This window comes from Stenella coeruleoalba, assembly GCF_951394435.1.
Source record: "Stenella coeruleoalba genome assembly, chromosome: 15".
In the NCBI taxonomy this organism is placed as follows: domain Eukaryota; kingdom Metazoa; phylum Chordata; class Mammalia; order Artiodactyla; family Delphinidae; genus Stenella; species Stenella coeruleoalba.
In genome coordinates, this window is record NC_137161.1 from 73,851,905 (window position 1) to 73,879,527 (window position 27,623).

A 27,623-nucleotide genomic window follows, 5' to 3' on the forward strand; every position below is an offset into this window, starting at 1 on the left:
CCACGGGCCCAGCCGCCCCGCGGCATGTGGGATCTTCCCGGACCGGGGCACGAACCCGCGTCCCCTGCATCGGCAGGTGGACTCGCAACCACTGCGCTACCAGGGAAGCCCCTCCCTCCCATTTTTGCCCCAGTGACTGACTGATCCCAGAGCCCCTCTGGTTTTCTGTGTCCCCCGAGGCTTGCTTCTGTCTGTCAGCCTGCTGCTTTTTGCTTTCTGTCTTCCAGAAATGTGCTCACAGTTCTCATATTCCCCACTCTCTTCCCACTATGGTATTTCTTCTCCATCTATATGTTTATTCTAGTGGGGCAAACAGCTGAAATGTCTACCAGTACATATAATAAGTACATATAATCCCACATATGTACTTGTAGAGGGAGAACAACACAGCTGAGTGATGATCTCTGTAAAGATGCTTGAGAAAATGGTAGAAATGAGAATAAAATTTGTGTTTATGGTGATACATGTCAGTCACCGGAAAAGCTTTTCATGCTAAATGCCTCACTACCTTGCCAACAGGAATAAATGAAGACTGTATTTTTCATTTATTTAGCTTATTGAAGACTTTATTTGATTTTTTTCCCTCCTATCAGGGATTTGCGACAGTTCTTGCCGAAGCAGTTAGCTCCCTTGGTCTGCCTGTGGCACTTATTAATCTGAAGGAATATGACCCAGATGACCATCTAGTAGAAGAGGTTGGTAATTGTCTTATTTTCCCTTCAATCACAACTTTCAAATTTAATTGATCTCCTGTGTTCTGGGATAAAAAGACTCTTCAGAATAAATTTAATTTTCACGCTAAAGGATTCCAGTCGGTAGAGCGTTCAGTGTCAGTCAGGGGTGCTGAGTGTGTGGTGGCGTGCTGACTCGGGCGTGAGTGATGCGGGGCCGGCCCCTCTGGGGTGTTAGACTGAAAGCTTGGGTGGTTGGAAGTTCCCTCCTGCTTTGACTGTCATAATCAAAGAGGGTTGTCACTGATGGCCATGTGCCGGGCATGTGAACCACGTGTAGGCCTGCTGAAAGGTCAGGAGCCACTTGGGTGCCAGAAGCAGTATGGGTTTTGGAGTTAGAGAAATCTCTTTAACTGGCTGTGTGACCTCCAGGTGTAACGTCATATCTGTGAGAGCTTCATTTCATCACCTGAGGAATGCCCCGCCCCCTCCTCTAGCCATGCCCAGGTAGGGAAGTTGGCCTGACAGCAGCGGTTCTCCAAGCGTGGTCCTTGAACCGACAGTATCAGCATTTCCTGGGAACTCGTTAGAAATGCAGATTCTCAGGTCCTAGCCCAGCCCCGCGGAATCAAAGTCTGGATGTGGGGCTGTGTTTTAACAAGTGCCCCAGGTGATTCTGAAGCAGCTAAAGTTGGAGAAGCAGGTGGAACAGGCATTGACAAGCCTTTTCTATAAAGGGCCAGATGGTAAATATCTTCAGCTTTGTGGGCCACGCAGCTACTGAGTTCTGCCTTTGAGGCACAAAACAGCCAGAGATGGTATGTAAATGAGTGAGTGTGGCTGTGTTCCAATAAAATTTTATTTATAAAAACAGGCAGTGAGTGGGACTGGGCCTGCGGGCTGTAATTTGCCAGTCCCTTCTTAGTGGATAAACCTCTAGCTGTAAATGTGCATTTCTTTCTCCCCCAAGAAAACGTTGGAGTACAAGTGAGTGAGCTTGAATCTGCTCTAAATTATTTGTTAAAAATTATTAGCAAAAAAAAAAAAAATTATTAGCAAGCTTGGATACTTAATTATTCGTAAGGGATTACTTATAACTTACCTCCTGACTTGGAACTGTGAAGATGCACTCGAGCAGTTGAAATACTGTGGCTCACAGGACTGAAGATGTGTTTTGTTTCCCGTGGAGATGATGGTGCCAAGTGTTAAGTCACTTTACATTTAACGTTTTATGGCTTTGATTTTTCAGGGCATTTTTTAGAGATCTTTCTGTATTTCTTCCTGACTGATTTGGCTTTTGTTTCCAATATGACAAGCAGGAGCTGATAGGAATTTATAGTCTGGGAAATGGGATGAAGTACATGGTGAAGGGCACCAGGAGGTGTGGTGGGCTTTCTCCCCTGTGCAGGGTCCTGGCCCTGTTTGCTTTCTCTTTTGAAAATAAGTAACATTTCTAAAAGCACTCTTTGTCTTTAGAGGTTAGTGTGATATGAATGTCAGCATTTCAAAAAGGATTTTCTTCATTGAGATAACTTTATATCTTGGCTACTCTTCTGAAATAATGACTTTGTTGGTTAGGTTACCAGTAAAAATGTCTCTGCCTTCCTGGTTGCTACCTACACTGACGGTCGGCCGACTGAGAGCGCAGAGTGGTTCTGCAGGTGGCTAGAGGAAGCAGCCAATGACTTTCGATTTGGCAAAACGTACCTGAAGGGTGTGAGATACGCAGTGTTTGGCCTGGGAAATTCTGCATACGTGAGCCACTTCAACAAGGTAGGTACAAGGTAGGTACGTGTTGAATTGTAGGGATACATTCTCTTAAGTGAAAAAAAAAATCACCTACACAGGTACATATATGTGGGTGTATGTGAGACAATCTGTACTCTCTGGTACTTACTAATAAACTTTTTGTGTTATTCTTTTTATCGCTGGGAATTGCTACTGTATAGGAGGCTCTCAGTAAATTTTTATTGAATAAAATGAATGAAAATGCCTCCTGTTGTCTAGCGTCTTAGCGGCTTGTATTAATGGCCAGAGTCTAGCCTCCTGCCCCCAGGCAGGACCTTGTAGACGGAAGGTCCCTGATTCTTTGGACTTTCTCAACTACCTGTTCTGTTGTGGAATGACCTTTACTGCCCAAACTAATTCTTCACAAAGTTAACTTGTCTTTTAATCATTACTTTTCTTTTCTTTTTCTTCTTAAATTTTATTTATTTATTAGTTGTTTGTGCCGGGTCTTAGTTGTGGCAGGTGGGCTCCTTAGTTGTGGCACACGGGCTCCTTAGTTGTGGCAGGCAGGCTCCTTAGTTGCGGCATGCATGTGGGATCTCATCCCCGGACCAGGGATCGAACCTGGACCCACTACATTGGGAGCATGGAGCCTTAACCACTGCGCCACCAGGGAAGTCCCTAATCATTACTTTGTAAAGTGATGAAATAGAAGAAAAACATTCACTGCCCTTTATGTAATAAAATATTAATTGTTTCTTTTGTTCTCCTGGATCCTTTTTTCTGAGTGAAATTAACTTGGCTCCTTTTCCTTTGCATTCTCTATACTTTAAAAAAGAAAAATGTGTGGGCTTCCCTGGTGGCACAGTGGTTGAGAGTCCGCCTGCCGATGCAGGGGACATGGGTTCGTGCCCCGGTCCGGGAGGATCCCACATGCCGCGGAGCGGCTGGGCCCATGAGCCATGGCCACTGAGCCTGCGCGTCTGGAGCCTGTGCTCCGCGACGGGAGAGGCCCGCCACCGAAAAAAAAAAAAAAAAAAGAAAAATGTGGAGGCTCTCAGTTTCTTAGTGGTTCTGAAAAGTGATCAGAATTTTTTTACGTGTACCTCTCCCCAGATGTGAGCCCAACTCGGCTCACCTATTTTTGGTAGAACGTGAGGAAAGATGAAGGTGGAGATCTTTCTGTAAAAGTTGTTTTCATCCAGCTGTTCTATCAAGATGTGTATTCTCTGTGCCTGCCCCCCCCTCATATTTTCAAAGAAAGTAGACACAAGGTAAAATTCAGATATGTAAATATTTTGTTTACTGCCTTGCCACTTAGGAAGCCTGTTAAGTTTTTGAACTCTTAATTGTACTTCTTGATAACTCCTGTGCCTCAGCTTAAGTGCTTCATACTGTAATAAAATGCATCTCTGGCTTATGAAATCATGAGTCTTGCCAAATGGGCTCCGTTTGTACTTTGTTGTTTAATGGTCTTTGACCCCAGAGGCTTTATTTTAGAAGGAACTGATTTTGCTACTGAGTGATTTCATTCTGACCATGATTTAGAAGACTAGTTTTCAAATTCTTCATCAGGTACTAACCCTTAGTTTAACAAAATAATTTGTCGGTCCCTATATTTAAAAAAAAAAAAAAAAATCTTCCGCAGAATCTTACCTGAACGTATCAATGGCTGGAGGGCCTGAAGCCCTTTTGACTGGGCAGTTCCTTCTTCCTAGCAGCGGCCGGGAACAGGGCCCCAGTGGAACCCCAGGCTGTCGCAGAGCAGGCTGCCAGCCTCGGATCTGGAGGACTGTTGTAGCTCACCTGTCTCTTTCTCCTGCAGGTGGGGAAGGACGTGGACAAGTGGCTCTGGATGCTCGGCGCCCATCGCGTGATGTCCCGAGGGGAGGGTGACTGCAACGTGGTTAAAAGCAAACACGGCAGCATTGAGGCCGACTTCACAGCGTGGAAGGCTAGGTTCATCTCCCGGCTACAGGCGCTCTGTAAAGGAGAGAGAAAACCCTGTGGTGGCAACTGCAAGAAAGGCAAGTGCGAGTCTAATCAGCACGGCTCAGAGGCAATGGAGGCAGGGTCTCACGCTCAAGAGGGATTCCATCAGAGAGACGCTGAGGTACGGAGCCCACGTGTCCATGTCTCCCTGTTTTCCTCCTGCATTTGGAGGTGCTGAACCTTTCCTCTGTCCTGGGAAGCTCTTTCCTTGGCCTCTGGTTAGAAGGAAGAGCTGAAACTCATGTGGGGATGTTCTAGAGAGAGTGGGATCTTAGGATAAGCTATGTTGTGCTGGATGCTTTCCTAAATATGTTCTTTAATTGTTGCATTGCTGGAATCCAGTAGGTTTCTACCCCAGTTTGCAGGTTAGGAAACGGGTCTGGAGAAGTTGAATATGTCCCGGGCTGAGCTCATGTCTTTTTACCCCTAAACCACATATTCCTCCCAACCTCTTTTAACCTCCATTAATCACTCAAACTTGAAGGCTGCGAGTCATCCCAGATTCCTTTCTTTCATCCCTCACATTCTAAAAATTTCTCTTTCTTCAGATACCCCAGTTCCTTTGAAGCTTGTGTTACATCAGGCTATATCACTACTGTTGTTTTTGGGCCACCTGGTCGCTTGCATCATTTGGGAACAACTTGACATTCTGACTCCCTGTCTTTCTCGCCACCCTTGTTCCTGTCATTCCTCTTTGTGGCTGAGCCATCCACATAGATGATTTATCCTGTCCCTTTCCTGGCCTTCACACCCCCAGGAACCATTTTCTCCAGTGACCTCGGCCTCCCACTTCCGTGCTCACCTTTGACATTTCATGTCCCTATGACCTGAACTCTGAGCCCTCTCTGGTGCTCTTACTTTAAAGTTCTTTGGATCCCACGTTTTTTTCACAGGGTAGTGCTAACTGCTTACTTCACTTCTGTCTTTACCCAGTTTGAATTTTATACTCGTTCTCTTAAAAACATCTTCAATTCTCTTGCCATCCACTCCCTCTTCCAACCCAGTTGGCTAAGCCCCAAGCCAGGTTGGAACCTGTCTGCCTTCTCTTTGACCACAGATTGGTGACCACGGGCTCAGGTGTGCAGCCAGAACTGCCCCCAGTCTCCAGCATCCTCTCAACTCTCCGAGACCACTGTTCAGTGCTCTTTTTCCCCCACCCCTTCCTCCAGCTCTCATAGGAAGCCGACAGAGAATTCTCTTAGAGCCTCCCCGCGCTGTCTACAAATCCTGCCATCTTTTCTGCCACAGAGACCAAGTATCTAGTTCCTGTCAAGCCCACTCTGTGCATGCTCTGGGATCAAGGACTTTGTTCCCTTTGTTCCTTCATATATTGTATGTCTCTCCCCTGCACTGTTAATCTCTCTCTCTCTCCTAGGTGGTCCCCAGAAATACATAAACGTGCTCTAAACACGTTTGTTTAAACACAGGAATCACCTGCGTTTAAACAAACACAGAAAGCAAATAAGAAACAAGCCTTTCCTTTGTTCTGTGCCTTTCAGCTGCTGTTTCATTTTTCTGCTCTTTTTCTAGCCAGTCTCTTTGCTTTCGTTTGTTTATCTTCCCTCCAGTTGGCTCCTACCATTTTAAAAAACTTAAAAAAAATTTGAGGTAAAATTTGCAAAGCATAAAATTAACCATTTTAAAATACATACAATCTAGTGGTATTTAGTACATTTCCAATTTTGTGTAACCACTGCCTGTATCAAGTTCGAATACCTTTTCATCACCTCAAAAAAAACACTTACCCATTAAGCAGTCACTCTTCACTCCCTTTCCCTCAGCCCTGACAACCTCCACTTTGCTTTCTGTCTCTATGGATTTACTTATTCTGGATGTTTTATACAAGTGGAATCATTAATATGTGACCTTTCTTGTCTGACTTCTTTCACTTAGCATAAAAGAGTTTCATCCATGTTGTAGCATGTGTCAGTACTTCATTCCTTTTTATGGCTGAATAATATTCCATTGAATGGAATTGTTGATCCATTTATCTGTTGATGAGAATTCTGGTTTTTTCTACCTTTTGGCTATTGTGAATAGTGCTGCAATGATATTCATGTACAGGTGTTTGTTTGAGTAACTTTTCAGTTCCTTTGGGTATATACCTAGGAGTGGATTGCTGGATCTTGTGGTAATTCTATGTTTAACTTTTTGAGGAACCACCAAGCTGTTTTCCCCAGTGGCTGCACCTTTTTTTTTTTTTTTTTTTTGCCATACGCGGGCCTCTCACCGTTGTGGCCTCTCCCATTGCGGAGCACAGGCTCTGGACGCGCAGGCTCAGCGGCCATGGCTCACGGGCCCAGCCTCTCCGTGGCATGTGGGATCCTTCCAGACCGGGGCACGAACCCGTGTCCCCTACATTGGCAGGCGGACTCTCAACCACTGCGCCACCAGGGAAGCCCCAAGGCTGCACCTTTTTGCATTCCTACCAGCAATGTACAAGGCTTCCAATTTCTCCCCATCCTTGTCAACACTTTTTTTTTTTCTTAATTGTAGCCGTTCTAGTGAGTGTGAAGTGATGTCTCCTTGAGGGTTTTTTAATTTTTGTTTATTTTTTTAATTTTTAAAATTTTTATTGAAGTGTAGTTTATTTACAATTCTGTGTTAGTTTCATGTGTACAGGAAAGTGATTCAGTTATATATGCACACACATATATTTATATATATAAAGGCATATGTGTATATACTTTTTCAGATTCTTTTCCACTTATAGTTATTACAAGATATTGAATATAGTTCTCTGTGCCATGCAGTAGGTCCTTTTTGTTTATCTCTTACCAGATATATAACTTGCAAATATATCCTCCCATATAGACTTCCTTTTCACTTTCTTGGTCATGTTTTTTGATGCACTAAAGTTATTAATTTCCATGAAGATCAGTTTGTCCATATTTTCTTTTGTTGCTCATGCTGTAGGGGTCATATATATGAATCCATTGCCAAATCCAAGGTTATGAAGAGTTATTTCTATGTTTTCTTCTAAGAATATTATAGTTTTAGTTCTTATATTTAGGTCTTTGCTTCATTTTGAGTTAATGTTTGTGTATGGTGTGAGGTCAGGGTCCAGTTTTATTCTTTGGCATGTGTAGATCCATTTGTCCCAGCACCATTTGTTGAAAAGACAATTCTTTCTCGACTGAATGGATAGCACCCTTGTCAAAAGTCCATTGTCCACAGATGTGTGAGTTTATTTCTGGATTCTGTTCCACTGATCTGTATGTCTCTCCTTAGGTCAGTACCACACTGTAGATTTGTAGTTAAGTTTTGACATCAGGAGTCCTCCTACTTTGTTCTTTTTCAGTGTTGTTTTGGTTATTTTGGGTTCATTGCAATTCCATATGAATTTGAGAAGCAGTCTTTCCATTTCTGCAAAACACATTGTTGGGCTTTTGATAGGGACTGTATTGAGTTTGTAAATCACTTTGGATAGTATTGTCATCCTAACAGTATAAAGTCTTTCAGTCCGTAAACACGGGCTGTCTTTCCATTTATTTATGTGGTCTTTAGTTCCTTTCAGCAATATTTTGAGTTTTCAGTGTCCAAGTGTTTTACCTTGGTTAAATTTTTTCTTACGTATTTTATTCCATTAGAAGCTATTGAATTCCACAGTCATCAGAGAAGATACTTTGGTTGATTTTAATCTTGTTTTGTGGCCTAATGTATGGTCTGTCCTGGAGAATATTCCATGTGCACTTGAGAAAAATGTGTAGTCTCCTGTTTTTGGGTGGAATGTTCTCTATATATCTGTTAGGTCTAATGGATTATAGTGTTGTCCCAGTCCTCTATTTCCTTATTGATCTTCTATCCAGTTGTTCTATCCATTATTGAAAGTGGGGTATTGAAGTTTCCAACTGTTGTAGAATTATCTTTTCTCCCTTCTGTTTGTCAATTTTTACTTCATATGTTTTGGGCTCTGTTAGGTCCATATATGTTTATAATCATTAAGTCTTCTTGGTGGGTTAATACTTTTATCAATATATAATATCCTTTGTCTCTTGTAACAATTCTTGGCTTAAAGTCTATTTTGTCTGATGTTAGTATAGCTACCCTTGCTCTCTTTTGGTTATTATTTGCATGGCATATCTTTTTCTTTCTTTTTTTTATGTTTTTTTTTTTTTGGCCATGCCACGTGGCTTGCAGGATCTTAGTTCTCCAACCAGGGATCAAACCCAGGCCCCCTACAGTGGAAGCACAGAGTCCTAACCACTGGACCACCAGTGAATTCCCTGGAATATCTTTTTCTGTCCTTTGACTTTCAACCTGTTTTTATCTTTGTAGCTAATGTGAGTCTCTTGTAGACAAAGTGGAGTTGGTTCCCTTCCTTCTTCTTTGTTTTGATCCATTCTACTTGTCTCTGCCTTTTAATTGGAGAGTTTAACCCATTTTCACTTATAATAATTACTGATAAGCAAACGCTTCTGTCATTTAATTATACTTTCTATATATTTTACATCTTTTTGTTCCTTAATTTTTCCATTACTGCCGCCTTTTGTGTTTTATTGTTTTTTTTTGTGGTGTACCAATTTGATTCCTTTCTCATTTTCATTTCTGTACATTTTTAAGTTATGTTTTGGTAGTCACCCTGGGGATTACAGTTAACCTCTTTGACTTACACCACTCTATTTGTATTAACATCGCCTTTATATACAAAAACTGTGCTCCTATTCAGCTCTGTCACGTCCCCTCTATGTTATTGTTGTCACAAATTATGAGTTTACATGTTGTGTGCCCATTAACATGGATTTATAGTTAGTTATTTTATGCGTTTGTCTTTTAAATCATATAGGGAAAAAGGAATTATAATCAAAAATTACAGTAATACTGACTTTTATATTTAACCTATATACCTGACTTTAATTTTCCTTTTTCTTGGTTCCGTGTTTACTTGGTTTTTGTAAGCCTTTGGCTAATTTTCAGATTTCTGACAAAATGACATCTGTTGGTTTTTGCTTAATTTTTAGGTGTGTCTGTGGGGGAACAAGCCCTTGGAGTTACCTACTCTGGCGTTTTTGCTGATACCACTCATAGTTTTTAACATTAAAAAAATTTAAGTCAAAAAATATTTTTAAAATCAAAAGTAACACTTGTACATATAAAACTTCAAATAGTACTTAGAGGCTTATAATTAAACACTGTACTTCCTTGTCTATTTCTATCTAATTCTTATTTTCCCAAGGCAGCCACTTTTAATTCTTTTACCTTTTTCATTTATATTCTTAAATAATAGTCCCTTCTTGCTATTGATTTTTTAAAAATTTCAAAATCATACACACACACACACACACACACACACACACACACAGCATCACTTCCCTTCCTCTTGTATGGTTGTATCACACTTTCTGGTTGAACCATTATTCATTGTCATTATTGTAACTGTGTACGTATTTGTGTATCTGCCCTATATACTAGATTATTATATTTTCATTCTTATACACTTATTCTCCTTAAGATTATTGCTGCATTTTTAAAAATAAATTTATTTATTTATATTGTATTTTTGGCTGCATTGGGTCTTCGTTGCCACGCACAGGCTTTCTCTAGTTGTGGCGAGTGGGGGCTACTCTTCGTTGTGGTGCATGGGCTTCTCATTGCGGTGGCTTCTCTTGTTATGGAGCATGGGCTCTAGGTGCACAGGCTTCAGTAGTTGTGGCACGCAGCCTCAGTAGTTGTGGCTCACGGACTTTAGAGTGCAGGCTCAGTAGTTGTGGTGCACGGGCTTAGTTGCTCTGTGGCATGTGGGATCTTCCTGGACCAGGGCTTGAACCCGTGTCCCCTGCATTGGCAGGCGGCTTCTTAATCACTGTGCCACCAGGGAAGTCCCCTGTTGCTACATATGTTTTGATTTCTCTATAACCATCACTGATTCCAGAACTAACAGAACTGAAAGTTGTTTTTCAGTATTCTGTAGTTGTTATTGATTCTTGGTGGCTTCTCGTGTGCCCTCTCCTTCTGCTCCACTGTGGCGTGGCTGCCCTCTAAGCGTTGCTGCAGCTGAAGTCCTGTGTCTTCCATCCACAGCCTTCCTCTCGCCAGCTTCTTGGGTTTCCTAATTCTTGTGTCTCATATCTTCTTATCTCTCTACTGACTTTTGTTTTTTGGAGCACATTCTCCAGTAGCTCTTTGAGAAAGGGTGTTTTAAAGGTGAATTTTCAGACTTTTCATATCTGTGAGTCTTTATCCCATCTTCACAGTTGATTGATACTTTGGCTGCGTATAGAATTCTAGATGGGAGTTATTTTCTTTCAGAAAATGGAATGCATGATCCATTGTCTTCTAGTTAGGAGTGGAACCCAAGTTTAATTTGGTTCTGAATTTGTATTATATAATCTTTCTTCACCCCTCCTAGAAACCTTAAAACCTCCAAATAAAATCCCTCTAACTATCTATTCTTTGCTCCGTTCTTTCCCCCAAATTCTGTGCGTGTTTTTCTTGCTTTCTCTGCTTGTACAGAACATTTTTTCTAGTTTATCTTTACACCAAGTATGCAGCCTTGTGGGTCCCCAGCTTTGACTCTTGTCTCCTGTGTGAGAATTTCCTCCTAGTATCATCCCTTCAACTTTACCTGCTCTTCCCTTGTCCTGTCCTGCTGTCAAAATAGGTTCTACAGATTCAGCAGATACTCTCAGCTCCATTTGTCACTTACCTCCTAGGATTCCCCTTTTTAGTTCATATTTGTCCTCTTTGGATTCCTTACGTTTTTGCCAACTCCATAATACGTTTAAAATTATGCTTTTAAAATGTAGGGACTTCCCTGGCAATCCAGTGGTTAAGACTCCATGGTTCCACTGCAGCTTTGTAGCCATATTGTTTCTGTTGCAGCTATCAGCTCTGTCATATTATTAAGAAAGTAGCCATAGATAATGTATAAATGATGGGCTCCTTTAGATTTGGCCTGAGGCTGGCTGGCCTCTAGCCCAAAATATCTCAAGTCCATCCAGTGAACTTACAATCTGGGAATGAATATTAGACACTTTGCTACTTTGCACAGTGTATTTCTGAAGCATTGATGTTCCAGCAGGAAGAGCCCTTTGGGAGCACCAGTGAGGAAGAGTCTGGTACTGAGGACCATCAGAGTCTAAAATCTGTCATTGATGTTGAAGACCTCGGCAAGATTATGGATCGTATGAAGAAAGAAAAGGTACTGTAATTTTGGGAAATGGTGAGCTGGGATCCGACAGTTGGTTGACATCTAGCATCTGTATTGGTGCATAGTCCATCTGAGCTCATAATTGGACAGTTTTAGTTCTTTGCCTCCTGTTTTGAGAGTTTTATACTTTTTTTGGCCATTATAACATGAAAATCTTTCTCAGCCCTGTGGAAATGAGCCCGTAGTAGAGTAGACATAACTGAGGAAAGGGTAGATGGTTAGAGGGACTTTCCTCAGTGTTGTGGCTGAAGATGACAGGCTGAGCAGCATGATAAGATTGGTGTTGATATTCCCAGCGGAACCCTCATGTAAAAGTGCTTCCCTGTCGTAGACCGAGTGGTGTTGGGCTTAGGGATGGCACGGTGGTCTGTGGGTGTTGAGGTCAGCTTAGGTGGAGGCCCTAGGAATCTAGGAAATGTTCATCTAGGTTGTCATTGTCTTAGTTACTCGAAGAGTAAGAGAATGTATGGTGTAGTAGGGTTTTATGCAGAGTCTAATGATCTAAAATTGAAATAACATTATATATACAATAATATAAAAATATAAAGTCTCAATTTATGTGTGAGTTTTGGGAAATGAGAATATCCTAAGGTAAAAATGTATCGATTGCATAAGTCTTAGAAACAAAAGAAGCAAACTGTGGAAGAATCCAGGAAAGCCTATGATAAAATTAACACAAACTCAAATGAAACAGTTCAGTAAGGCAGCAGGCCATAGTAAGGTAAAAAGTCAACGCCCTTTATATTCCCAGATAATAACCAGTTAGAAGCTGTGGTGGGAGAGGACCCCATTTACAGCAGCTACATAAAAAATAAGCACGCACATAGGGATACACTTCTGAAGAAATAATCTTAAATCTCTACGAGGAAGACTTTAAAACATTCCTGGAAGATCTAAAAGTGCCTTGAACAAATGAAAAGAGCTTCCTCGTTTTTAGATATGGTGACTCAGTATTGTAACGCTGTCAGTTCTTTTAAGTTAATACATGCATTTGATGCAATCCCATTAAAATTCCAGTAAGGTATTTTTTTTTGGAGCTAGACTGGTTGATTCATGTGGAAAAATAAACATGCAAGGGTAGTTAGGGAAACTTTGGCAAAAGTCATGATGAGAAAGGCTCGCCCTACCAGGTATTTAAACTTACTACAAGGCATCTGTAACTGACACTGTTGTACTGGCTCCCGATGAGACAGACCAATGCAACAGAATAAAATTCCAGGAATAGATCCAAGAATATAGGGAATTTCATATATGATAAAGGTGGTGTCTCTTTTCCCCAGGGGGAAGATGTACTTTTAAGATAAATGATGTTGACAACTGGCTAGCTACTCGTGAAAAGATAAATTGGCTCTGAAGCTCATACATACATCAGGATAAACTCCAATCTGAGGTAGATCACCAATCAGAGATATAAATGTTGAAAAATACGTAAATAATAGAATTAGATGCATTATTTAAAACTTGAAAAAAGATTTTGTATATGATCTGAAATCTGGAAACAATAAAACATTGAATATCAGTGATTTTTTAAAAAATTCACATAACTGTAGACAAAATCAAAAGACAAATGATAAAGTGAGGGAAAATATTTGCCCCTTATACTATAAAGAAGGAGTTAATTTTTCTACCATACATAGCACTCTTAAAAATTGAATGAAAAAAAAAAAGACTTTAGTAGAAAAAAATAGGAAAAACACATGAATAGGCGAGTCTCAGAAAAACCTCTACAAATAGACTTTAAACATATGAAAAAATCCTCAAATTCACTCGTAATAAAGGACATGCAAATTAAAACTACACTGATATACATTTCTCACCTAGAAAAATAGCAGAAATTCAAAAGTTGGACAATGCACAATTGGTGAGGCTCTGTGGAAACAGGCACCCATACCTTTCTGATGGGAGTCCAGAATGGTATACCCGTATGCAGGGGCTTTGGGCAGTCTTTACCAAATTCACACGCATTTACGCGTGATCCAGCAGGCCCAGATGTATAAATTTGCCTTGAAGATACATCTTCACAAATACAAAACAGCATCTGCACGAGGTTATGCCTTGCAGCAAGTTTAACAAACAGCTATTGGATACTGGCTGAAAAAAGCATGATGTACCCACACAGTATAATACTGTTGTACAGCTGTGAAAAATAATAAAGTGGATCCATGTGCATTAATGTGATTTCCAGGTGGTATGATGTGGAGGCTGATACGAACTTAAGATTTTTAAAAATGTACGTTTATTGTCATGTTATATTTGCAAATTTATAATTTAAGTGTGTGTGTGTATAAATAATATTTTGTGGCTGTGTTTGTTGAAAGGACCTTTTCATGTTCTGACACTAACTAACACCCAGTTAATTCAAATGACCTGCAGTTCAATTCAGTTCTGGCACTACCTGGAGTTAGTGTCAGACCCCCCATAGTCCTGTGCAAGACTGTCTCCACTTCAGTGGTAGCTGTAAGTCTAAGGGTCCACTTGGACTTCCGACCAACTGGTCATAAGTATGGGGGTTCTCATGTCCGATCCCCTCACGTTCGATAATTTGCTAGGATGACTCAACTCACTGAAAGCACTGTATAAATCTCCCTTGATTTACAATGGTGTTATGTCCCAATCAACCCATTTTAAGTTGAAAATTTTGTAAGTCAAAAACATATTTAATACACCTAACCTATCAAACATCAAAGCTTAGCCTAACCTACCTTAAACATACTCAGAACACTTAAATTAGCCTACATTTGGGCAGAATCATCTAACATAAAGCCTGTTTTATAATGAAGTGTTGAATGTTTCATGTAATCTATTGAATAACGTACTGAAAGTGAAAGAGTGGTTATAGGGGTGCAGAATGGTTTTGCGTGTATTGGTTGTTTATGCTCCTTTGTGATTGTGTGACTGACTGGGAGCCTTGGCTTGCTGGCATCACAAGAGTGTATTGTACTGCATATGGGTAGCCTGGGAAAAGACCAACATTCAAAATTCGAAGTAAGGTGTCTACTAAATTTGTATCGCTTTCGCAACATCAAACCATTGTAAGTCAGGGACTTATGGTTACAGTTTTGTAGCGAAGGATACAAATCAGAAACCACCAAATGGAAAGGAAGCGTAGGGCAAGATCTGAGAGTGGAGGGTTGGGGAAGAGACCCAGAGTTTCTATGCCCCCTCATCGTGGAATCTGGGCACATCACCCTCCCACCCCATCCATGTGTTCACCACCTAGGAAGCTCTCCTGAGCTTTATTTTTTACTTTATAAATTTATTTGTTTATTTATTTATTTTTGGCTGTGTCGAGTCTTCATTGCGGTGTGCGGGCTTCTCATTGCAGTGGCTTCTCTTGTTGCAGAGCACCGGCTCTAGGCGCGCGGGCTTCAGTAGTTGTGGCACGTGGGCTCAGTAGTGGCTTGTGGGCTCCAGAGCGCAGGCTCAGAAGTTGTGGTGCACAGGCTTAGTTGCTCCATAGCATGTGGGATCTTCCCGGACCAGGGCTCGAACCCATGTCCCTGTGTTGGCAGGTGGATTCTTAACCACTGCGCCACCAGGGAAGCCCTCTACTGAGCTTTAGCATCCAGAATTTTTATTGGGGTTTCATTATGTAGGCATGATTAATTAGATCATTGGCTAGGTGTTTGAACTCAATCTCCAGCCAGCCTCCCCTCCCCCTCATGTCTCTGGAGATCCAGCTGGCCCAAAGTTGCATTATGTGATTGTCTTCTGGTGACCAGCTCTTTTCCTGAAGCTATCTAGGGGCCCACTGTGAGTCACCTCGTTAGCATAACAAAGACACTTCTGTCTCTTTAGGAAATTTTTTGAAGCTCTGTGCCAGGAGCTAGGGACAAAGACCAGATGTATTCTTTATTGTGCCACAGACCTAGAAACAAACAGAGTAAGCACTCAGATCTTGTTTTCTAAAATCATTACCCTACTAAAAGGAACTAGGGCTCCTTGAAGAAATGGCTGATTCCAGGGTTGGGGAAGGGAGTGTAACAGATGAGCCTGGGATGTCTTGTTGAGTAGGTAGGTCCTCAGTGTCTAAAGGATATAGGAACCAGCTTGAGGAGTTTCTCACAGGCCAAATATGGGGCAGTTTGAACATCAAAAATCAACATAATGATGAACATAATGGATTATATTACATCAAATTAAAAAAAAATCAATCCTTGTGCTACTCAAAAAAAAAAGGGAGGCACAGGAGGAAGTTTTTTTTTTGGACTTTTTCTTTTTAACATTTTTATTGGAATATAATTGCTTTACAATGGTGTGTTAGTTTCTGCTGTATAATAAAGTGAATCAGCTATACATATACATATGTCCCCATATCTCCTCCCTCTTGCATCTCCCTCCCACCCTCCCTATCACACCCCCTAGGTGGTCACAAAGCACCAAGCTGATCTCCCTGTGCTATGTGGCTGCTTCCCACTAGCTATCTATTTTACATTTGGTAGTGTATAAAGTCCATGCCACTCTCTCACTTGTCCCAGGTTACCCTTCCCCCTCCCCGTGTGCTCAAGTCCATTCTCTATGTCTGCATCTTTATTCCTGTCCTGCCCCTAGGATTTTCAGAACCTTTTTTTTCTTTTTAGATTCCATATATATGTGTTAGCATACAGTATTTGTTTTTCTCTTTCTGACTTACTTCACTCTGTATGACAGTCTCTAGATCCATAAACATCTCAACAAATGACCCAATTTCGTTCCTTTTTATGGCTGAGTAATATTCCATTGTATATATGTACCACATCTTCTTTATCCGTTCATCTGTCGATGGGCATATAGGTTGCTTCCATGACCTGGCTATTGTAAGTACTGCTGCAATGAACATTGGGGTGCATGTGTCTTCTTGAATTATGGTTTTCTCTGGGTATATGCCCAGTAGTGGGATTGCTGGATCATATGGTAGTTCTATTTTTAGTTTTTTAAGGAACCTCCATACTGTTCTCCATAGTGGCTGTATCAATTTACATTCCCACCCACAGTGCAAGAGGGTTCCCTTTTCTTCATACCCTCTCCAGCATTTGTTATTTGTAGGTTTTCTGATGATGCCCATTCTTACTGGTGTGAGGTGATACCTCATGGTAGTTTTGGTTTACATTTCTCTAATAATTAGCGATGTTGAGCAGCTTTTCATGTGCTTGGCCATCTGCATGTCTTCTTTGGAGAAATGTCTATTTAGATCTTCTGCCCATTTTTGGATTGGGTTATTTGTTTTTTTAATATTGAGCTGCATGACCTGTTTATATATTTTGGAGATTGATCCTTTGTCCGTTGATTCGTTTGTAAATATTTTCTCCCATTCTGAGGGTTGTCTTTTTGTCTTGTTTATGGTTTCCTTTGCTGTGCAAAAGTTTTGAAGTTTCATTAGGTCCCATTTGTTTATTTTCGTTTTTATTTCCATTACTCTAGGAGGTGGATCAAAAAAGATCTTGCTGTGAGTTATGTCAAAGAGTGTTCTTCCTATGTTTTCCTCTAAGAGGTTTATAGTGTCCGGTCTTACATTTAGGTCTCTAATCCATTTTGAGTTTCTTTTTGTGAGTGGTGTTAGGGAGTGTTCTAATTTCATTCTTTTACATGTAGCTGTCCAGTTTGCCCAGCACCACTTATTGAAGAGACTGTTTTTTCTCCAATGTATATCCTTGCCTCCTTTGTCATAGATTAGTTGACCATAGGTGCGTGGGTTTATCTCTGGGCTTTCTATCTTGTTCCATTGATCTATGTTTCTGTTTTTTGTGCCAGTACCAGATTGTCTTGATTACTGTAGCTTTATAATATAGTCTGAAGTTAGGGAGTCTCATTCCTCCAGCTCCGTTTTTTTCCCTCAAGACTGCTATGGCTATTCGGGGTCTTTTGTGTCTCCATACAGATTTTAAGGTTTTTTTGTTCTAGTTCCATAAAAAATGCCATTGGTAATTTGATAGGGATTGCATTGAATCTGTAGATTACTTTGGGTAGTAGAGTCATTTTCACAATGTTGATTCTTCCAATCCAAGAACATGGTATATCTCTCCATCTGTTTGTATCATCTTTAATTTCTTTCATCAGTGTCTTATAGTTTTCTGCATACAGGTCCTTTGTCTACCTAGGTAGGTTTATTCCTAGGTATTTTATTCTTTTAGTTGCAATGGTAAATGGGAGTGTTTCCTTAATTTCTCTTTCAGATTTTTCATCATTAGTGTATAGGAATGCAAGATATTTCTGTGCATTAATTTTGTATCCTGCCACTTTACCAAATTCATTGATTAGCTCTAGTAGTTTTCTGGTGGCATCTTTAGGATTCTCTATGTATAGTATCATGTCATCTGCACACGGTGACAGTTTTACTTCTTCTTTTCCAATTTGTATTCCTTTTATTTCTTTTTCTTGTCTGATTGCCATGGCTAGGACTTCCAAAACGATGTTGAATAATAGTGGTGAGAGTGGACATCCTTGTCTCATTCCTGATCTTAGAGGAAATGCTTTCAGTTTTTCACCATTGAGAATGATGTTTGCTGTGGGTTTGTCATATATGGCCTTTATTATGTTGAGGTAGGCTCCCTCTGTGCCCACTCTCTGGAGAGTTTTTATCATAAATGGGTGTTGAATTTTGTCAAAAGCTTTTTCTGCATCTATGGAGATGATCATATGGTTTTTTTTTTTTTTAAGATTTTTTTGATGTAGACCATTTTTTAAAAATAATTAATTAATTAATATTTAATTTTGGCTGTGTTGGGTCTTCGTTTCTGTGCAAGGGCTTTCTCCAGTTGTGGTGAGCGGGGGCCACTCTTCGTTGCGGTGCGCGGACCTCTCAATGTTGTGGGCTCTCCCGTTGTGGAGCACAGGCTCCAGATGTGCAGGCTCAGTAGTTGTGGCTCACGGGCCTAGTTGCTCCGCGGCATGTGGGATCTTCCCAGACCAGGGCTCGAGCCCGTGTCCCCTGCATTGGCAGGCAGATTCTTAACCACTGTGCCACCAGGGAAGCCCGATCATATTGTTTTTATTCTTCAATTTGTTAATATGGTGTATCACATTGATTGATTTGCGTATATTGAAGAATCCTTGCATCCCTGGGATGAATCCCACTTGATCATGGTGCATGATCGTTTTAATATGTTGTTGGATTCTGCTTGCTAGTATTTTATTAAGGATTTTTGCATCTGTATTCATCAGTGATATTGGTCTGTAATTTTCTTTTTTTGTAGTATCTTTACCTGGTTTTGCTATCAGGGTGATGGTGGCCTCATAGAATGAGTTTGGAAGTGTTTCTTCCTCTGCAATTTTTTGGAAGAGTTTGAGAAGGATGGGTGTTAGCTCTTCTCTAAATGTTTGATAGAATTCACCTGTGAAGCCATCTGGTACTGGACTTTTGTTTGTTGGAAGATTTTAAATCACAGTTTCAATTTCATTACTTGTGATTGGTCTGTTCATATTTTCTATTTCTTCCTGGTTCAGTCTTGGAAGGTTATACCTTTCTAAGAATTTGTCCATTTCTTCCAGGTTGTCCATTTTATTGGCGTAGAGTTGCTTGTAGTAGTCTCTTAGGATGCTTTGTATTTCTGTGGTGTCTGTTGTAACTTCTCCTATTTCATTTCTAATTCTATTGATTTGAGTCCTCTCCCTCTTTTTCTTGATGAGTCTGGCTAATGTTTATCAATTTTGTTTATCTTCTCAAAGAACCAGCTTTTAGTTTTATTGATCTTTGCTATTGTTTTGTTTCTATTTCATTTATTTCTGCTCCGATCTTTATGATTTCTCTCCTTCTGCTAACTTTGGGTTGTGTTCGTTCTTCTTTCTCTAGTTCTTTTAGGTGTAAGGTTAGATTGTTTATTTGAGATTTTTCTTATTTCTTCAGGTAGGCTTGTATAGCTATAAACTTCCCTCTTAGAACTGCTTTTGCTGCATCCCATAGGTTTTGGATCGTCGTGTTTTCATTGTCATTTGTCTCTGGGTATTTTTTGATTTCCTCTTTGATTTCTTCAGTGATCTCTTGGTTATTTAGTAACGTATTGTTTCACCTCCATGTGTTTGTGGTGTTTACATTTTTTTCCCTGTAATTCATTTCTAATCTCATAGCATTGTGGTCGGAAAAGATGCTTGATATGATTTCAATTTTCTTAATTTTACTGAGGCTTGATTTGTGACCCAAGATATGAGCTATCCTGGAGAATGTTCCTTGCGCACTTGAGAAGAAAGTGTAATCTGCTGTTTTTGGATGGAATGTCCTATAAATATCAATTAAATCTATCTGGTCTGTTGTGTCATTCAAAGCTTCTGTTTCCTTATTTATTTTCATTTTTTATGATCTGTCCATTAGTGTAAGTAAGGTGTTAAAGTCCCCCACTATTATTGTGTTACTGTTGATTTCCTCTTTTATAGCTGTTAGCAGTTGCTTTATGTGTTGAGGTGCTCCTGTGTTGGGTGCATATATATTTATAATTGTTATATCTTCTTCTTGGATTGATCCCTTGATCATTATGTAGTGTCCTTCCGTGTCTCTTGTAAGGAGAAAGTCTTTACAGAAGGTTTACAGATTATAAATAAAGAGGGCATGATAGAATTAGAAAATTACCTGTTTGCAGTCCCTAGTGTAATAATTGATTTAAGCAAGGATTAGGTGAAATGTCTTTGAGCAACAGATATTGACATAGTCTCAAAACATCATGCCAGGAACTAAACCACTTAGACGTGCCAAAAATAAATAAATCAGTGTGGAAAAATAAATTCCCCGTAGATTATTTACTAAGCATAAAGGGAAAAATGTACGTTTACAAAGAATCAAATTTAGCATCATCATTTATGTTACAACTTGACCTTATGTACCTCCTGATATGATCTGTAGCAAGGTATATACGACATCATCTATGCAATTTTGTGTCAAAAAAGTTTAACCTGAATCTAATGGGGAAACAATCAGACAAATCCAGAATGTGGGACAGTCTAGGAGACAACAGGCCAGGCTCTTTAAAGAGTCTATGTTGTAGACAGTAACAGCAACAATAAAACTTGGGGTTGGTACTGTCCTAAGATTTTAAAAGACTAATGAAATATAAACAAATGCATTGTATAAACTTTGATCTTGAATCAAAGAGAAAAGGCCATTGTCTTGACATTGGGGACATTTGAATTGAATTTTCTATTGGGTAATATTAGATTTATGTTAATTTTTCTTATTGTAATAATGGTGTTGTAGTTCTATAGGTTCATATCTTTTTCTTGGAGCTGAATTTTGCAGTAATTTAAAGGTGAGGTGCTGTGGTGTCTGCAACATACTTTCAAGTGGTTTAGCAAAATTTTGTTTTTGTACATAACACACACATACATACATGTGCATAACGTATGTGTGTGTGTGTTTATAGATAGATATTGATCAAGCAAAAGTAGTGAATCTAGGTGAAGGGAATGTGGGTCTTCATTGTACCTTTCAACTTTTCTGAAGTTTTCAAGATAAAGAGTGTCCGGGGAACTATTTTCCTATGCCCACAAAATAAAACAAAAAAAAAACTAGTATCAACTGGATTATGAATTATTTATGATATTGCCATATGAGAATATCTACCTTTTTTTTTTTTTTTTTGTGGTTCGCGGGCCTCTCACTGTTGTGGCCTCTCCCGTTGCGGAGCACAGGTTCCGGACGCGCAGGCTCAGCGGCCATGGCTCATGGGCCCAGCTACTCCGCGGCATGTGGGATCTTCCCAGACCGGGGCACGAACCCGCGTCCCCTGCATCGGCAGGCAGACTCTCAACCACTGCGCCACCAGGGAAGCCCCTCTACCATTTTTTGATAGGACTAGTTGGTGAATAACTAGTTTTGAATTATATAAAAGTCTTGAGTACTTACTATATCTGTAAAACATGAAGACCTTCTAATTTTACTCTGGGTAGACTCATACCATAGCAAATGGTAATTTAAGGAAACAAATTTAACGATTATTTATTTAATTTTTCCTAGTTAAAATTAAAAATTTTTTTCACTATAGGGACTTCCCTGGTGGTCCAGTGGTTAAGACGCTGTGCTTCCACTGCAGGGGGCGTGGGTTCGGTCCCTGGTCGGGGAACTAAGATCCCACAAGCTGAGTGGCTCAGCCAAAAAAAATTAAATTAAATAAAAAAAAATTTTTTTCACTATAAATTGACATACTTGTAATAATGAAAATTTGGAAAATAGAGAAAGGGCAAAAACCTACCAGTAATTCTATCTCCTCATAAAAAATCGCTATTAATAATTAAATAAATACTGGAATATTTATTTAAATTTTATTTTATATGCACCTAAATTTCTATTTTTTAAAAAATTAATTAATTAATTTATGGCTGCATTGGGTCTTCGTTGCTGTGTGCAGGCTTTCTCTAGTTTCAGAGAGCACGGGCTACTCTTCGTTGTGGTGTGCGGTCTTCTCTTCGCGGTGGCTTCTCTTGTTGTGGAGCAGGGCCTCTAGGTGTATGGACTTCAGTAGTTGTGGCATGCGGGCTCAGTAGTTGTGGCTCGCTGGCTCTAGAGTGCAGGCTGAGTCGTTGTGGTGCACGGGCTTAGTTGCTTTGTGGCATGTGGGATCCTACTGGACCAGGGCTCAAACCCGTGTCCCCTGCATTGGCAGGCAGATTCCTAACCACTGCGCCACCAAGGAAGTCCCTAAATCTCTATTTTATTATAAAAATATTTATCATATTCAGACAGTCTTTATAACCTTATTTTAAAAATCTTACAGAAAAATCTTTCTAAAGTAATAAATACTGGTATAGTCTATGTTACAGCAAGGATTACTTTTGGGAAATATTGTAAAAGCTGCTTTACTTTGAGTTTTACTGTCCTTTTTCAACCCGCATGGGAGGGAGACCCCTTCCCCTGTCTTGGGATGAAAACTCTGGTGGACTCCATGACTTTTCTGGTCATTTTTGGTCATAAAGTATGACAGGCACTTCAAGGTACAAAGTCTTAATTTGGCGGTAGAATGTCCAGTCCTATGTAATACTAAGTAATACTAAATAAACGCAGTCCAAGTTTCCAGTTTAATTCAGAGTGAAACTTCTCCCCTCCTTATTGTCTGCTCTCTGGCCTATTTGCTAGTAGCTATTTTATAATATCTCCTTAGGGTTTGGGGTGTGGATGGGGGAAGCAGGAGATAAAGAGAAGTGGGGAAGTTCTTACTTGGCACTGTCACAAGGGGACTTTGTGCTCTCTCGTTGTCAGGTGTTTAAACTTGGCTCTTCTTCCAGGCAGCGTGTTTAGCACTCCTTTGGAGACGTCGTCCGTGGCTGTCTCCACACCTGGCGCCTTGCACTGAGCACGTGTACTCTGAGAAGTGTGCTTCTGATGGTCCTCACTCCTTCCTCGGGGCCCTGTACCTCTGGTTTCCCCTCTTTTGAGGTCTTTCATCTGTTCTCTCTGGTTGCCCAGTGGGTCAGGATTGAAGATCTCCCCCACCCCTACCCTGCTCCCAAGGGAATGCTCCTTAGTTCTTTATTCTGGGAGCACAGGCTGGTTCCTCTCCAGCAACAGTGCTCACTTGCTAAAGCAACTAGTCAGGCCTTCTGCTCTCTGGATTTCCTGGGCAGGAGTCATTCACCAGTCTGAGTGCAGAGGATACATAGCGGCTTCTTTGAGGTTCCTGGGGTTTGAGGTGAGAACACAGCCCTCCACCCCCAAACATCTCTTCATTTGAGGCAGATGAAGGAGCTCAAAATACCTTTCTAATATTCTCTGAAGAAATCCTCAAAACTCCTCTCTTGTTATCTCCGTACTCTCTACCCTTTCATATCCTTGATGTCAGGGAGGCACTTTTCAAGTTCTTAAACTTGTTCTCAGATATTTCCTTTGAAAATTTAATTTTTTTTTTTTTCCAATTTATCTTTTGGCCGTGCTGCATGGCTTGTGGGATCTTAGTTCCCCGACCAGGGATCGAATCCATGTCCCCTGTATTGGAAGCGCAGAGTCTTAACCACTGGACCACCAGGGAAGTCCCATCCTTTGAAAATTTATAACTTGATCTGACCCTCTCTTTGGAGTTTCATTTAATTTAATACCCTGTTTACATATGTTTAAAAAACTCAAAGAATACAGTCCCCTGTCCCTATTCTTCTTAAATGTACTTTTCACAGCTCAGTGCAGTTTACACTTTGACACTATTCTTCCAGGTATTTTACTGCCTTTACAAACACACCTGCATTTTGGTATAACTTCGTTTTTTTGGCTACACAGAATAATTTTGTACTCCGAGTCTACAGACTACTTTTTTCCATTTAACATGGCAGGTTTCCAGTCCTGTGATAGAGATCTGCCTAATTAATTTTAATGTTTATGTAGTAGTCCACAATTATGTCCCATAGTTATTTGACTCTTGTTGATTAACATTTAGGTGTTTCCTGATTTCTATAATGAGCACTCTCTTTTTTTTTAAAAAAACCTATTTTAATTCCTGAATTGTACTTTTTTTTTTCTTTTTTCTTTTGGTTGTGCCACGTGGCTTGTGGGAGTTCCCTGACCAGGGATTGAACCTGGGCCCAGCAATTACAGCACTGAATCCTAACCACTAGGCCACCAGGTCCCTATAATGAACACTCTTGCTCTTATATTTTTCATGACTGATAAATTTATCTTGAGTAAATTTGTAAAATTGAAATTTCTGGATCAAAGAGAATTTTATAATTTTGATGATATTTCTAAATTGCCCTGTAAAAAGCTGAAAACATTTTTATTTCTTCTTACTGCATAAGAGAGAGATGAGAATGCCTGTTTCTCTAAACCCTTGCCAACCCCCAGGTGTTCTCAATCTTTTAAATCTTACCAACCTGAAAGGTGAAAAATAATAACCTTAAAAAATAATAATTTGCATTTCTTTCATTTTGAGTGAGATTGAATGTATTTTTTTCCTGTGAAGCATCTCTTTCTGTCTGCCTGGAGTTAGACAGACTACAAAGTCTGAGGGCACAGTTCCTGAGACTGCTTTCACTTCTGACACCAACTGCAAGTTTGGGGGGGCTCCTAAAAACCTCCCTCAGATTCAGTCATTTGCTAGAAAGACTCACAGAACTCCCTGAAAGCTGTCACCCTCATGATTACGGTTCATTGCTAGGAAGGGGTACAGAAAAAGCAGCCAAAGGAGGAGATGCACAGAGCAGAGTCTGGGAAGCATGCATTCATTGTCCTCAGGATGTGCTACCCTCTCAGCACGGATGCGTGACATGACACGTGGAGCATCGCCAACCTGGGAAGCTCACCTGAGCTTCGGTGTCCAGAGTTTTTATGGGGGCTTCATTATGTAGGCATACCTGATTGATTGATTGCCCATGGGGTTGAATCCAGCCTACAGCATAGTACCCCCCAAATTTGGCATGAGTCACCCTAATAGCATAAACTGTCAAGTGCCTTTGAAGGGCCCACCATGAATAAAGATACTCCCAACACTCAGGAAGTTCCAGGGGGTTAGAGGTTACTTTCCAGGAACTGGGGAGAGGCCAGACTTCTCTTTGGGCAGGGCCAAATTCTTTACTACACACTGTCCTATGCCCGTTCTTATATTGGGATATTTGGTTCCTTTTGTAGAGATCATAACCCAAAAATACTCTATGAGTGTAAAACTAAACTATAGAATCCAAAATTATTTTCCGAATTTAAAATTATGATTGTTCCTGTTGCAGTATTTTGTTACTTATTTCCTAATACTTTGTGTGTTAGTGTTGTCGCTGTCACTTTTAGTAGCTTTTGTATTTTAGAAGCCCTGCAGAGGAGCTGTTAAGAATGACAAGTTTGTGGGATGTAGGTTCAGGGCCTGGGCCAGCCAGTTTGTAACTTGGCACTCTTAGGGCAAAGCTTAATCTTCTCTGGCCTTAATCCCCGTGTCTGAGAAACGTGGATCGAAACCTCTGCCTTCCTCACAGCGTTGTTGAGAGTCAGATAAGAACTGTGCGTGAAAATGCATTACAGTCTCTGAGAGCCTGAGAGATTAAAATGAGAAGTAAATATGCTTAGACATTTTAAATTTGCTTATGCATTCTGCTAGAGTTGGTCGTTCAGTCTGTTTTCAGGTTTTCTGCTGTTGTAATTAGCACTGGTCTGAGACCTTTTTTACTTAAAAGAGAGTGTTGATATTTTCTTGGTTTATATTTTCCCCAAGTTGAGATACTGGGTCAAAGCAAATATATAATTGTATGACTCTTAATAAAAATCTGAGTGATTTTAAAAGGTGAAACTGTCTTGAAATGGGATAGATTTCAGTGCATGAGATGCCTGATTTAGGTAGATTTCTGGATCTTCCAAGTTAAGAGAAGATATTTATAGCTTTATTTGTAGTGGGTGAAGAGTTTGGGACAATTTTTTTTCCAACTTCATTGAGATATGATTGACAAATAAAATTTTATGTACTTGGGTTGTACAATGTGATTTCTTTTTAGGGTGTATAATGTGGCGTTTGATATGTGTGTACAATGCTTAACCACAGCCCACACATCCCCACTTCATATTGCTAACATTGTGTGTGTGTGTGTGTGTGTGTGTGCGTGTGTGTGTGTGCGTGCGCGCTGAGAACACACAAGATGTACTTTCAGCAGATTTCACATGTACTGTAAAAGTTTGGAATAGTTTGCGGGTCCATTTTTTTCCTTTGCTTTTTCCTCTTATGTCCATTAGAGGGCACTGGAGAAAAAGCACTAAGGAAAAATTTGGATGTCCATGTAAATTATTTTTTGAAATAAAATGATTTTGGACTTTATGAACTTTAAGCAGCTGGCTTATGATATTTCAGGTTTCTCATAGAAATCACTCATAAAATCATCAGATCTAGGGGAAAAAATATATATATATTTCCAACTTCAGTGCAGCATGAAAATAACGGCCCCGTTTTTTGCTTTTCATTATTTTTGGGTTACAGCAGGGTTTCCAGATGTGTCCTGTGTGTTCATTTGATATTGGAGACAGTATACTAAAATTCAGTGATGGATGTTATTACTGCTTGGCTCTTCTTTTTCGTATCTCCGGGGAGCATTTTCTTTGGGGTCCATCCAGGCAGATTCCTGAGCTGCTTTCTGCCTGTTCATCATTCTACATCACCTTAATTGCCTTAGTTGTTACTGCAGAGGAAGCAGTACGCTCTAATACCTAAAAGCATCAGCTGTAGAGTTGGGCCAGAGCACTCCTACTGTAAGACCTCTTTTGAATGATATTCACTAACTTTCATGTGTCACAGTATCTCAGCTTGTGTGTCTGGGCAAGTTATTTCACTCTGTGTGCTAGAGTGGGAGACGATAACAGTAACTGCTTTATAAAGTTGTTTTGAAGATACAATAAGTTAATCCATCTAAAGCCTTTATTTTATTGCCTGCCACATAGTATGTCCTTGATAACTCATAAACGATTATTGTCTAAGGAGATACCTTCAAATGGGATATGTTTGGTCTGACTAGAACACCACCATAGTTTCTACCCCCCTCCCTCTGCAGCAAGGCAGTAATTCTAGGGCCAAAGAGAATTTGAAGGGTGGGAGTGAGAACTGAGAACAAGAGAGCTAGAGTTTGAAACGTTGCACATGCCATGTGCCGAGGGGATGGGGTGTTAGGGGAATATGGCAAGGTTGGGGAACTCTCTAAGCAGTTTAGTATGTTAAGAGTGGAGTGCGGTGGGGATGTGTGGAGAGGTGAAATAGAGAAGGAAGGCAGGGGCAGGATCCTGGAGGCCTTTTCATCCTCTGTCAGGAGAGTGTGAGCTTGGTCCTAAAGGCAGTGGGAAGCAATGTGAATTGATTGAATAGGATGAGTGGGCTGGAGGTGTGGGGAGAGAGAGCTCCAGGGTAGGTTCAGACGATTAGGAGCAGTCAAGTACACTAGATAATCTCATTCAGTCCTTACAAAGACCCTGGTATTGTACTGTCACCTCCACTTTATCATTTTACAGGGCAGGACACAAGCTTAGAGAAGCAAAGCAATTTGTCCAGAGTCGGATGGGGTGGGACCAAGCCCAGGCTCCATCTCTTTGTCTCACTCCCCTTTGCTGCTTCCCCAGAAGGGAAGTTGAGGAGTTTGGTTAGAGAACAGGGAGTCAGGAAGAGCCTGCCAAGGCTTAGGTTGTTTATTTTCTGTTTCTCTCGTGTTGTGCTTCTAAATGTAAAGCAGATTGCTACTTG

At 40.4% G+C, this 27,623-nt stretch overlaps 1 protein-coding gene across 4 annotated transcripts in view; it reads left to right on the forward strand.

Annotated features, from left to right (window-relative positions):
• LOC307198930 (S-adenosyl-L-methionine-dependent tRNA 4-demethylwyosine synthase TYW1) overlaps positions 1-27,623 on the forward strand; it is a 286,923-nt gene that overhangs the window by 7,210 nt on the left and 252,090 nt on the right. For 3 of the 4 annotated variants that reach the window (XM_079946281.1, XM_079946282.1, XM_079946280.1), the window contains exons 4-7: positions 594-695; positions 2,250-2,444; positions 4,225-4,512; positions 11,413-11,532. In XM_079946281.1, coding sequence (XP_079802407.1) covers positions 594-695; positions 2,250-2,444; positions 4,225-4,512; positions 11,413-11,532 — 705 coding nt within the window. Of the gene's footprint in view, positions 1-593; positions 696-2,249; positions 2,445-4,224; positions 4,513-11,412; positions 11,533-12,907; positions 12,932-27,623 lie in introns of those variants that run through there. The other variant, XM_079946283.1, reaches the window with a different exon arrangement.